Source organism: Neophocaena asiaeorientalis, unplaced genomic scaffold (assembly GCF_003031525.2).
Source record: "Neophocaena asiaeorientalis asiaeorientalis breed wild unplaced genomic scaffold, Neophocaena_asiaeorientalis_V1.1 scaffold40, whole genome shotgun sequence".
Taxonomy (NCBI): domain Eukaryota; kingdom Metazoa; phylum Chordata; class Mammalia; order Artiodactyla; family Phocoenidae; genus Neophocaena; species Neophocaena asiaeorientalis.
This window is the reverse complement of record NW_020185335.1, coordinates 12,807,729-12,820,690: the sequence shown is the minus strand read 5'-3', so window position 1 is coordinate 12,820,690 and position 12,962 is coordinate 12,807,729. Positions and strand designations below refer to the sequence as shown.

Here is a 12,962-nt window from a genome sequence, read left to right as displayed (position 1 = left end):
GGCCGCGCCAGGCAGCCGCCGCCTCGTCCCACTTCTCCCCTGAGGCGCCGCACGGCCGGGCAGCGGATCCAGGCCTCGGCCGGCGCCGGGCCTCCGGGGCCCTCCCGGGCTCAGCATGCCCGGGGTGAAGCTGACCACCCAGGCCTACTGCAAGATGGTGCTGCACGGCGCCAAGTACCCGCACTGCGCCGTCAACGGACTGCTGGTGGCCGAGAAGCAGAAGCCGCGCAAGGAGCACCTTCCTCTGGGCGGCCCGGGTGCCCACCACACCCTCTTCGTGGACTGTATACCCCTCTTCCACGGCACCCTGGCCCTCGCCCCCATGCTGGAGGTGGCCCTCACCCTGGTAAGCGCGGGAAGGGTCCTGCCTCGGAATCAGCAGGGCAGGAGACCGCCTGGCGATCAGCTTCCGAGCAGTGCTAGCTGGAAGCTCACAGTGGTCCAGCCGGAGTCTAGACCCACCCCCGAGGTAGCCGTGACCACGAACGGACGACCCGCGAGGGGGCATAGGACTTTGCCTGCACTTAGCAAGGCCCCGCAGATGGCCGCTCGTAGTGGCAGCGGCCGCAGGAGCGATCTTAACCGTCCTGGGTGTTTTTAGACGCTTTAGGCGACGAATAATGCATTCATTTTCTCACACCAATATCCTTTATAGAAACAAGCCGTCGTTAACTGAGCGATGATTTGACAGCGTTTGTATTTGGGATTTTGAGTCACGGGAAGTTTTGACACTGCGGTTTGGCTTCTGCGCACCTTCGCGGGGCCGGATCCGTGTGTGCCGTGGGTGTAAAGGCTGCGGTTCTTCCGACGTTAGTGCCCCGGACCCCGAGGGTGGAGACACGTTTAGAGGCAGCGTTGGCCTCACGGGCACTGCGGCCCCAGAATGCGCCTGAGCGCTTTGTAAGGGAAGCTCGTCTGTCCTCCTTAGTGACATCTAGAATGCACCCGTGGTTTTAAAAGCTAAAACCCGCAGATGGCAGGTTTGTGGAATTTAAAAGCCGGATCAGACATACCTTCCAGCCCGCACACTTCTGTGGGTCTGCTCACGACTGGTCGGTCTATTGAAGTACAGTGAGAAAAGATGTGGCATAGGGATAGACTGGCTGGTCATTGACTCCTAGGCAGTGCTTATTGAGGTATGGTGACCCATAAAGGAAAAAAGAACACCGATAAATTTGAGTTGAAACCTTAGGGAAAAATAAACTGTAGACTCAGACCTGCCTGGCTTGAGGTACAGTTTTTCATATACGTATAAACTATGATACTAAAAAAAGTTAGTTGATTATGCAAAAGGTAGTTAAGTTTGAGAAGGTGTAGCTAGAAGTCCTTTCTCTATACCTCCCAACAAGTAAAATGAATTCATTTTGTAATTTACCTAATTATGACACCCATGTAAAGTCTTGGTAAGCAGAAAGTATCTTTAGACAAACGGTCCTCGCCTAAGCTTACTGGGCACATCTTTGAATGCCTTTTAAAGTGAGTCATTGTCTGAATTTCTTCATATCATCTTGGGGCAGGAGATAGATAAGAAGTAGATGATATTTATAAAATCGACCATTTTAGCTCCTGAAGAAATAGCTTGTCAGTACCAATACATCCCTAGGGTGTGCATGTGTCTGTTCCTTCAAGTCTTTTCAACCACCTGTCTTGATTATTTTGTTATCAAGGGAATTGCGTGGCGATTGGATATGTGAAGTGCATTCACTTTCGGGAACTAGGTTAACCAGTAGCATTAATGCAGGATTATTCAGTTGTCCAGTAGTGTCAGGCCTGTGCTGGCGGAGGGATATGGCTACGGATCAAACACTGTACCTGCTTAGCTGTTGAACTTGGACCAAGCGGACAAGTACAGTAGCGAAGAATAAGTGCCGTATCAGGAGTTAAGCAAAAAGTGGGGAAGGTTCTCGTAACCCAGCCTTCCTTCAGGGGATGGAGGAAAACCACTCAAGGCAGAGGGAGTAGCTTGTGCAAAGACCAGGAGAAAATGGGGGGAGGGGTACTTCGGGAAGAGCTAGAGTGTAGAGTATAAAGCGACCTGGCATGGAGAGAGGTGAGCAGTGGGCAGGTTTCATTGTAGAGGACCTTGCAGCTCACACAGCGGAGTTTGGGCTCCATCATGAGGACAGGGAAGCCACTGGAGGACAGTTGCATGGTCACATTTGTGTCTTGGAGTGATTGCCCCAGCCTGCAGCAAAGAGGATGTTGGAAACGGGAGTGTATATAATACTAGAGGCAGAGAGGTGGCCTAAACTAAGTGCACTGTGGAAGCAGAGGAGACAGACCAGAGAGAGCCAGGAGGGAGAATCCACAGCATTCAGTGGCTAATCGTGTGGGGACATGGGGAAAAGGAAGCAAGGGTGACACACCTCTATTTCTGACTTAAGCATCAGAAGGACAGTGGCACCATTCGTTGAGGGAAAATGACCTAGTGTTGACGGCTGAAAAATGGGTCTGAAACTCAGAAGATGGGTGGGCTGGAGACGTAGATGGGGGACCAGTAGCTTCTCAATGACATTTGAAGCCGTGAGAGCAGGTCCTATTGGCTGGGACTGTGTGTAATGAGTAGAGAGCCATGGACAGAAACCTGAGGAACTCCAGCTTCTGCGGGGTGGGTGGAAGAAGGGAAGTCAGCAGACTAACCAAGGTGGAGCCAGGGTGGGTAGGAGGAAAAGGTGTGTTGCTTTAAATCCCTAGAAAATCCTATCAGAAATAAAGAGCATCTTAAAGGCAAACTTGAGCCTCACTTGGAATTGTCAAAATAGGATTAATTCTTTTCATCCTTAAGTAAGCTCTACAGAGTTAAAGGGTTACGTTCCTACTACAAGATATAAATGCAATACTTGAACGAATTAAATATACCAGCGGTAAGCAGCTGCATTCGGAGTCGCCTTTACGTGAATTTTCCCCAAGGATTAGGGCTGTGTCCACCATTTACCTGGGGAGGGAAGATGCCCAGAGGGGACCTTGACTCTTAAGGCAGGCCCACTGCCACAGCTTGTTAAGGGGCACTGCTTGAGGCCTTGTTCTGACCCTGTTCCCCCTGCACTCCAGACTCGCCTTCCAGCATGTCCCCAGATGTGCCCTTCAGTGTTTGGGTCTGCTGTCCAGCAAAATTAGGTGCAAACTAGATTCTCTGCGCTTAGCTTCTCTTCAAACAGTAGAAACTAACAGCCAAAGTTTTATCCTTGCCAAGCAGTGGTGGTTTGTGCTTACCTTTCTTCTGTTGATCAGAACTTTGAATCATAGACTCAGAATTTGAAAAATACGAGAAAGATGTCAACTGGGTACAAATTAAATAACTTTCAAAATAAAGTTGTAAAGGAAAATTTGCAATTTGAGTCCATCCACAAATTTTGTATTACAATCAAGATATTTAAGTTTATATCATTCAGCTTTTGACTTAGCAACTTTATAACCTGAAGGCAGTGAAAAAAATCTCAGTGTATGGAGCCATGGTTTATCAGCTATAGAAGATGTAGTTTTAATAAAGCATGTAACTCCATAAAATTGTATAAACGAGGCCTAATTCTCGCAGCTTGTTTCTATTCAGGGAGTTTCGTATTGAGTTATTTTTGATAAGTGGGAAAGACTGACTTGATATGCAGTCCATCAAGGGCAGCCTCAGATTCCTTTGCAAGGCTTTTCATTATAATTTTCCATTAAAAAAAAAAATCCCTGCATTTCTGGGTGCTTTCTATTTTTTTTTTAAGTACTTATGCCTGTTAATTTATCCTTATAACCCTTTGACGTAGGTAGTGATGGAATTATTTCTAAAAGCAAAAATCCATGAAATGTCAGTAGGGAAATGAGCATAAACCTGCTGTTTCCCTAAGCCCTCTTTGCCCTTTCCCCCGGTCGGTGGCTTCCTGGTGCCGTGGAGCTGCTCTGCATTACATTCTGCTCCAGGACTTCCTTCTTTGCCGATTGGTCTAGTCACCGTGACTTGGTCTAGAATTCTTTCTGCTGCCTCCACATGTGCCTTCTCCACTCATCCGCACACGCTGCTGCCCCTCTGGCTTTCGGCTCAGCCCCCTGCTTCCTCCTGCCCCTTTTTCTCTCCAGAACATAAACGTGCTGGCCTGGGAGAGGGAGCTGGCTGCTCTGGGCTCTCCTTTCAGTTCTTCCCCTTGACCTTCACCCTCTGTCCCCATGCCATTTACCTCCAGGGCTTTTCCTCCTTGGAGCCAGCTCCTTTCCTGCCAGAGGAGAATCGGCAGCGGGCTTGAGAAGGAGCTTTTCTTCTCCGTGAAACTAACAACCCCTCTACTTTTAGAAGCCAAGGCCTGCTCATTGCTGCAGACAGGGAGGCTGACAGACACACCCAGCTTGTAAGTGGCAAACACGGGAGCAGCGCCCTGCTGGGGGTGGCTCTTATCAGCTCCCTGCCTCGCCTACTTCACGGCTGTTATATAGCCACCTGAGGTGGGTGATGGTGCTTTGAAAATTACAAAGTGCCTCATACGTGCAAATGTTAGCGAGATTGCTGAGAGAAGCTGCTTTCTTTGTGCAGTCTAACTGGGAACGGATGAGTTGGGCCCAGGGCCTTCAGTCGTTCTCCTATGTGTCTGGAATGGATCGAGCCTGAGAGGGCATTGAACAGAGGGTGGCAGACTTATGCCAAGGTGAAAGTGTCCTTCTTTCCCTCTGAAAAGTAAAAGAAACTACATAAGCAAATGCAGGATTTGGACCCTGTATTCAGAGTCACTTGACGAGCTTCAGAGTGTTGCCCTGAACTTTTTCATTTTGATCGTTCACAAGATGCATCACGGGAGTAGGGCATCTTAGCAGCAAGGTGAGGAAGGTGGAAGCGGATTCGTTGAGAACAGCGGTCAGACAGCTTCTCAGTTCTTTTGCCTTGTCCGGCCCCACTTGGGAGGGAGCGAGTTGCCGTTTGGGCTGACTTCAGGATTCTGAGGGCCCTCAAGAGCTGCCTGCCCCACCCCCACCCTCCCGACTGTCCACACTGCTCGCCTCCTCCCACACCCTGACTCTTACTGCCCGCCGGGTCACTCTCACCGATGAGGTCTGGTTCCACTGAAACTTGTTTACGTCCCCTCTGTGGGCTCTGATGGCCAGTTCTCCATTCCTCAACTGGGGTCCACTTGTGTCTGAATCTGGACAGCTGCGGACAGGCTGTACGTGCCTGTCAACAGGCATCCAGACTTAACCTGGTCGTTCTTTTTTGAATCATTGAAAGGTTTCTAAAGCCAAGCCAGAGCTTTTGTGCCTGGTTCACTTTTGGGTCAGCCTCTTCAAAGAGTTCTACTAGGGAGATCCCTGGTGACCTAGTGGTTAGGACTTAGTGCTTTCAATGCCAGGGCCCAGGTTCAATCCCTGGTCAAGGAACTAAGATCCCGCAAGCCATGCGGCATTGCCAAAAAAACAAAAACAAAACAAAAGGGCTTCCCTGGTGGCTCAGTGGATAAGAATCTGCCTGCTATCCCGCGCGCAGCAACAAAGAACCAGCGCAGCCAAAAATAAATTAAATAAATAAATTTTTTAAAAAAAGAGTTCTACTAGAAGTTCAAGGTCCTGACATTATTTTTCTGCTGGAATTTGGTTAGGCCCTTGGAGTTTTACATACAGGAATTCACCCCTCGTTAGGTAAAGTGTAAGTTGAGCTGTGCATTGTGTTTGTCACAAGAATCATCCTTCATGTCAAGTGACTCCTCTGCTCTCTGAGTGCAGGTATGAGGTGACACCACGTGTTTGCTAAGGATTGAGTCCTGAACCGATACCTTCAGCCCAGGAAAGGGATCTGGGAGCAGCTTAGACTGCTCGCTGAAGACTGCTGTGGGAGTCCCTGGTGGCGTAGTGGTTAGGAATCTGGGCTTTCACTGCCATGGTGCGGGTTGATCCCTGGTCAGGGAACTGAGATCCCGCAAGCTCATGGCCATGAGCTTGGCGCAGCATGGCCATAAAAAAGGACTACTGCTGGGGATGGTCAGGATAGCAGCAGCAGAAAATAATTATCTTATATTAAATGTAGCTGTGGTGGGCCAAAAAATGGCCCCCCAAGGTGTCCACACCTCAATCCTTGGAACCTATGAACGTGTAACCTTACGTGGTAAAAGGGACTGCAAATGAGATGAAGTTAAGGATCTTGAGACGTGATTATCCTAGATTGTCTGATGGACCCAGTGTCATCACAAGGGTCCTCGTAAGAGACAGCAGGGTAAGAGTCAGAGAGAAGAGTTGTGACAGAAGCAGAGGTCAGAGTGGTATGGCCACCAGCCAAGGAATGTGGTGACCCCTAGGTGTCGGGAAAGGCAAGGAACGAATTCTCCCCTAGAGCCTCCAGATGGAATCAGCCCAGCGGACCCAGTTTAGACTTCTGACCCGTAAGATAAATTTGTGTTGTATTAAGCCACTAAGTTTTTGTAATTTGTTACAAGGGCATTAGGAAGCCAGGACAGTAGCCAAACTCAGGATACCATCTGTAGTTGTGACTCTGGCTATAAGAACAGCCCACACCACAGGGCTGGGAGAGGGACACCAAAGTAGGCAGGGGTGAGGGTCACCTCAAGTGAGGACACACTCAAGAGACCAGTCTTTGATCAGAAACAAAGACTGAGAGGGCTACACTAAAGGATGGGCTAACTTAACGGGTTTGAGTTCAGGGAATGGGACCAAATGCCAAATTTTAGAACAGGGCTATGCCCTTTGATACCACATAGAGATACATTTAGAAAGAAATGAAAGAATTTGCTGCTGTGAGCAGCAGTAGAGAGTTTCTAGAACTCATTCCTTTAAGATCTGATAGAAACAAAATATAAGTAATTGCGGAATAATTTGCATCAACGTTACAGTGAAAGAGCCATTATAAACATTTTGTAGACATGGCTCTCGTCTTTTGAGTGGATGACCAAAACGTCTAATTCGTTCACTGAGCCTTGGTTTTGCCCAAATGTGGTAATTTGTGAGCTCTTAGGAAGCCAGAATTATTATTCTAATCCTTGTGTGAGCGAGGGAACCTTGGTCTGTAACCATTCTGTAATGTCTGCTTTTAGTCATAAAAGAGACTGTTGGAGACCCAAACCAGAACTTGAGAAAAGGAGCAGTAGAGCTATATTTTAAAAAGGAAAAAAATAAGAAAGAAAAGAAAAACATTTTTAACCAGTTACTTTGAAAAACTCGAGGATCAATTTTATCTCTTCTTTTGCAGACTGAGGATAGAATTTACTGCAGTGTATTATTAAAATTCCATTATGGCAAAACAGAATGGCCTTTTGTTGCTTTTAATAATAGCTTTAGACCTGCAGGATGCTAAATCTGATGAGAGAAGAGTGGCATTATAAAACCAAAAACTTTAAAAATCCGCTGCCATGCTCCCATTTAAAAGCATGCCACAGAGGAGGGTGTGCGCGCGCACGCGCCTGCCTGTTTACCCCACGTCCCGGCATGATGGGTTTTTCATGGTGTGTTGCTAGGAATACCGAGATACGGTATTAAAGCAGTTGGCTTTGAAACAGACTTATATTCCCAGGCTGGCTGTGCTAGCTGGCTGTGCAAACTTAGACCCTCTCCGAGCTTTTTAGTTTGCTTATCTGTGAAGGATTGATTTAAATGATCTTAAGGCTTATTCAAGCCCCAGAATGCCTCAGTGCTTCATATTGTCAGAGAAGGTGGGTAACTCTGGTCTCACCTCACCCGCGGCGCTGTACCCATTTAATATATGTCTGCACTGGGGCCTTCTGCTGGGACTGGGGGAGGAGGTCATTCCTCATGTCCAGCCCCACCCTTCCCAGTCATTACAGGGTCCTCCTCTGTGGGAAGACACCCCACCTCAGTGAGAGTGGGAGCCCAGGCTCTTCTTTGCTTTCTCTGGCCTCACGTGGACTGTGGAAAGCAAATTGGGGTGACCTTCTTTCCCCTGAACACCCATTTCATTCTTGTTTTTTTTGTTTTGTTTTGTTTTTTGGCGGTCCTCCTCGGCTTGCAGGATCTCAGTTCCCCAGTCAGGGATTGAACCCAGGCCACAACAGTGACAGCCTGGAATCCTCACCACTAGGCCACCAGGGAACTCCCCCATTTCATTCTTATAGGGAGGAGGATACAGGCCTTATATCTGACTTTTCCCAGCATCTGGCGGGGGGGGAGGGGGGGTTCCCTCGGGGGGTTCCCTCTGTTTATTGAGACTTGATATTTAAGGGAAAATCATTCACCTTTTCTTCCCAAATTTTGTTCTTCTTTCAGATTGATTCATGGTGCAAAGATAATAGCTATGTGATTGCTGGTTATTATCAAGCTAACGAGCGAGTAAAGGATGCCAGGTATGTCCATGCAAAACCCCTCTATGGTCTGAAAGAATGATACTGTGAGGGAGATGATCTCTCATACACGTTTTGACCTCTGTGGTCTCAGGATGCAAAATCTGTTAGAACCCCTCTGGGCCCTCCTTGCTTGTTTATAGTATTCCAGGGGGACTGCGGTATGGGTAATTCCAAACAACAGTAATTCTAAACATTTATATTAACGTTGGGATTCTGTTCTGTATCTTCTTTATTTTGCTTGAAGGGAATTCATATAATGAAAGCAACAGTCCAGGGCCTCCTGTTTCTATCCCCACTCAGCTGTGTCTTGCTTCCCATTCCCAGGGTGGGAATGATGTAGGGCATAGCATTAGGAAAGAACTCCACTGTTTGGGGGGGTTAAAAAAAGAGTAACTTGTAGGTGTGGTGCTCTTAAGGTCTGAGACTTTGATGAAAATGCAGTGTTTGCTGCTTCTTTCATGTTAGGTTCTGGTTTCTTTTATCCGGCTATTTGCACCCACTGTGATTCTCACTAATGAGCAAAGCTGAGGTCTTTGCTTTATTTCTGCGTCAAAGTCCCAGCAGAAAAACACTTGACACCCTGTAGTTAGGATAATTTGTGGAGGACTTAATAAGGGGGTTGTTTCCAGAGGTGTGAACGGTATGTAAGAGAACTCAGGAGAGGGTGGTGCAGTCACCTGGAGCTGGTGACGAAAGCTGGTACCTGCGCTGCCAGAAGGGGTGAGGGGGGTTGGGTCAAGACGTCCAGCCCGAGGATAGAGTGCCCTGTGGTCGAGGGTACGACCAGCAGCCAGCCTGATGGGACCTCACAGGCCGAGTCCCAGAGGAATCAGCACCCTGACCAGCCGAAAGCCAGAGGCAGAAGCCGGGGTGCCCTCGCACGCTTCCCTCACGTGGCCAGGCGGCCTGGGACGCGGTGAAGGACCCCAGACCGAAGTGTCTCCTGGAGTCACATCCGCTTGCCCAGCAAAGGCAAGAGGCTGGACTCACAGCGTTAGGGCATAATACAATAAGCTGATGAAACACTTCAGGGATGGAAGCCGTTTTGCCCTAGAGGACTGGGCCCAGTCGGGACTCAGAGGGAGACAGGGTCACCGGCGCAGACTCGTGAAAGCCTCTGTGTGGGCCATGGCGCAGGGGCGCCCTCTGAAGCCTGGCTCCCACGCTCTTCCCGCCCGCTGCCGTTCGGGCTCTCTCTCAGGTGCGTCTCTTGTTGACCACGCCTTCCTCTTGAGCCCCCCCTGCCTCCCGGGTGCTGATGAGCTGGGGGTATTCATGGCCTGTTCATGGCCGGTGTCAGTCTTGGTCTTTGTTACACGGAAGAGGCTGCAGGGCACAAAGAGCCTGTCCTGGGCCAAGCTCTGTGCTGAGCCAAGCTGGACTCTTGGCCCTTGCCCTTGAGTTGCTGGATTGAACACAGAAGGCACCGAAACCTAGGCCTGTGGTGCAGGCCCCCAGGCCCCATGCCGGGAGGGCGGCACAGAGGGCTGTCCAGCAGTGGCAGGCGGGCATTGAGTCCATTGCTGTGACCAGAGGGGCCCCCGGGGAGGGGTGTCGTTTGAACCGGATGCTTGCGCGTGGCAGGGTCCCGTCACGTGCAGACGTGGAGAGCAGAGGGAAGAGTGCGGAGCGGGGACAGCGTGATGCAGACACCGGGTGGAAACCGGCAGGAGTGTGGGCCGCACGCACGGAGGCGGCGCCAGCAGGTGAGGCCACCCTGCCGGCTGTGAGGCATTGCGCTATTTTGTAAGCAGCAGGGAGCCGTCCTTGGAAGGTTTCCTGGAAGCAGACAGTACTGTCCCGCAGCTGTTCTCGCAGGAAGGAGAGGAGAGGGCCAGAGGTGATGGCGCTGGCTTCCTTCCTCCCCCGCCCCCAGACGCGCCCGCACGGGCTCTCCCCTCCGCTGCCTCACTTGGCTCATGGCCTCTTCACCGTCCTGCCTCTATTGGGACCTCATTGCAGCCCAGCCTAGAACTATCTTGCTCAGACACCACTTTCATGCTCTTCACACCTTCTAGAATTTCCCAGGTCCTTCACCTGCTCTGCTCAGGAGGTCTTCATCCTCCCACTGAAGCCAGTGTCTAAGTGCCTACCAGCCGTTGGTGAGAGCTGTAGAGTGTGGTGGGCGGTGAGACAAGTGTGTCCAGTAACCCTCTGGATCCCTTCTGACCCCGTGAGCCTCGGCCGTACTCCGGGATCTAATCCACCCCCCCAGCGTGTTTGGAGTAAACCTCCAGTCACTACCACTGTGCCTGGCCTGGGGCTTTCTTGGTGTCATCCTTTCGAATCCTCACAAGGGCACTCAGCTGAAGAAACTCCAGCTGGAGACGCTCGCTGCACCAAAGCCACACAGCCAGGAAGCTCAGAAGCTGGGATCACGCTGACTTCCTTCTTCAGTACCGTTTGCTTCTACCTAGAAAACCTTCCCTTCTCTCTTCAGCCTCGCCTAGCTAAAATTTTGCTCCTCTTTCAGAAACATCGGCTGATTCACATCGTCTCACAGCATAAGCTTTGGAGCCAGGTTAGACTTGGATTCAAGTCCTCAGTGACTTACTGATTCACCACTTTGGCCTCAGTGGTCCTGTCTGTAAAATGGAGCTAAAGAGTTCGTCCCTCGGAGAGTGGTAGTGAGGAGGGCAGACCGAAGCCACATGCAGCGTGCTTATTAACTGTGTTTGATTCCAAGTAGAGGCCGGTCCTGTTACTAGTCCTGCGATTACCTTTTTTAAAAAAGGATCATTCAGTCACTGTTTTAATCGGAAAAAAAGAACTGTGAGGTGTTTGTAACCTAAAAACTTCAGGTTATCCCATCAAGTTTTATTTGATCATTTCATAATTGCTGGAGCTTTGCTTCATGATAAACATTTCATGAGGGATAGATTTCAGTACCAGGTCCAGTGCCTTGGCCTGAGGTAGCTGCTCAGTAAAGAGCTTTTAGATGTAAACGTAAGATCTCAATCACAGGTAGATGCCTAGTTTTGTGTGGGTTGGGAAGGGGGATTGGCAAGTGGCTTCCATCTCCAGGGTCCCCACCATTGTATTTGGCAGCTGACTGTTCCCAGGAACAAGGACTTGTGCAGCCTAGTTGGAAACAAAGTACTGACCTGACTGTCACAATGTGACAATCTGACATTAGGAGTGGAGCAGGTCGGTGTTAGAGACTAAGTGTGAAATACAAATAAGAGGTAAACAAAATTGGTAGTTCTTTGAAGTACTTTGGCAATTCATTAACTATTGTAAGTTTTAAGTTCTTTCAAAAGAACACGTGTTAAGTGTGAGTTTGGGGGCACCTGAAGTGAAACATAATACATGTTTCTCGATCCCCTTCCCAATAAAAGTCACCAAGCACTACGATAATCATAAACGTTAGGATCATAGTATTTTGCCAGTTTCTTTGTGGCAAATGCTCCTAGGGAGAAGATCACGCTCTGAGCAAACGCTGGCTTCGTTTCCCTTCGCACGTAAGGTGTGAGTGAGCGAGGACCCGCAGAGACTCGGAGCGAGCGCGGTGCGCCTTCTCCGCAGTGGGCGGGTGAGTCAGCAGGTCCCACTACGCCGACTCGGGTGAAGCGCTGCCTTCACTTTGAGGGCCTTCCGGGGTGACCTGAGGCCCTTTCTCTATGAAACTGTTTTTTTGTTTCATTTTTCTTAACACGGTACTGCAGATAAATAATCACACATCTCTATAAATTCTCAATTTTAAAAGTGAAAATAGAATAATTAGATGAACTTATTTTTATAAAGCATTGAACCAGCTTTTTTCACCTCAATCACAAAGAAGCGATCGTAATTGTATAGTGTGTTTCTTTATGGCTCTGTCCCTGCTTCAGAAAGCTGAGACTCTTAATTGTGCAGGGGAAAAAGCTGCACAAAAAGACAACTGCATACCAAGGCTTAAGTGTTCAGAGAGGGGACGAATGGACCTCGTCTGGGGCAGCTGGCAAGACGTCCCAGAGAGGATGGTGTTTTCTGGGCATTAAAGATGGAAGGAATTGAGTAAGCAGAGGTGGGCGCCGAAGGGCATTCCAGACCCGGAAAGGTCTGAGTGGGGGGAGGGGTGTGTGAGGAGGAGACGCGCAGACAGTTCCCTGGGATGGAAGGCACACAGAGTGATGCTCCAGGGGTGGGAACGGTAGCTGGTCCCGTGGCGAGAGCGGCCGGGTCTGCCAGCCTGAGCACGGGGGGCTTTTATCTTCTAAGAAGAGCCTGGAAATTGAGACTGGTGAGGAGGCAGTTTTAGAAACGCATGCCTCCCGTGACAGGCTGAAGGGGGCGGGCGGCAGGGAGAATGAAGGAGGCAAAGCGGAGGCGCCTGGAGCGGGGCTGGAAAGAAGTGGGAAAGGTCACCTCAGCCAGAGAAACTGGGAACAAGCTGGCCTGCCTGCCTCGGATTCCAGCCTCCCCGGATTCCAGCCGCCCCGGATTCCAGCCGCGGGGCCTTGGGAACCTGGCAGGCCGTAGGGAGGCTTCGGGGTGCTGGCCCTCCGGGGTGAGGGTGCAGACGCCAGACTGCACGGCATAGTGAGGAAATGGAGCGAGAGGGACAGGATCGTCAACTTACTAAAGAGGTTGAAGAAATATGGTTGAAAGCGAGAAGAGAAGTTGGACCGTGGCTGGACAGAACTGGTTAATTTTCTTGTCCTAAAAAGGAAGAGACTCAGATCTGACATCAGAGCTGGGACCCTTGTG

General features: G+C 49.9%; 1 protein-coding gene across 1 annotated transcript in view; it reads left to right on the top strand.

Moving 5' to 3' along the window:
* The window catches only part of EMC8 (ER membrane protein complex subunit 8), a 15,652-nt gene that overhangs the window by 154 nt on the left and 2,536 nt on the right, over positions 1 to 12,962 (top strand). The window contains exons 1-2 of the mRNA XM_024735686.1: positions 1 to 346; positions 8,197 to 8,273. The exon at positions 1 to 346 is cut by the window's left edge and continues 154 nt beyond it. Coding sequence (XP_024591454.1) covers positions 116 to 346; positions 8,197 to 8,273 — 308 coding nt within the window. The 5' untranslated portion in view covers positions 1 to 115. The remainder of the gene's footprint in view (positions 347 to 8,196; positions 8,274 to 12,962) is intronic.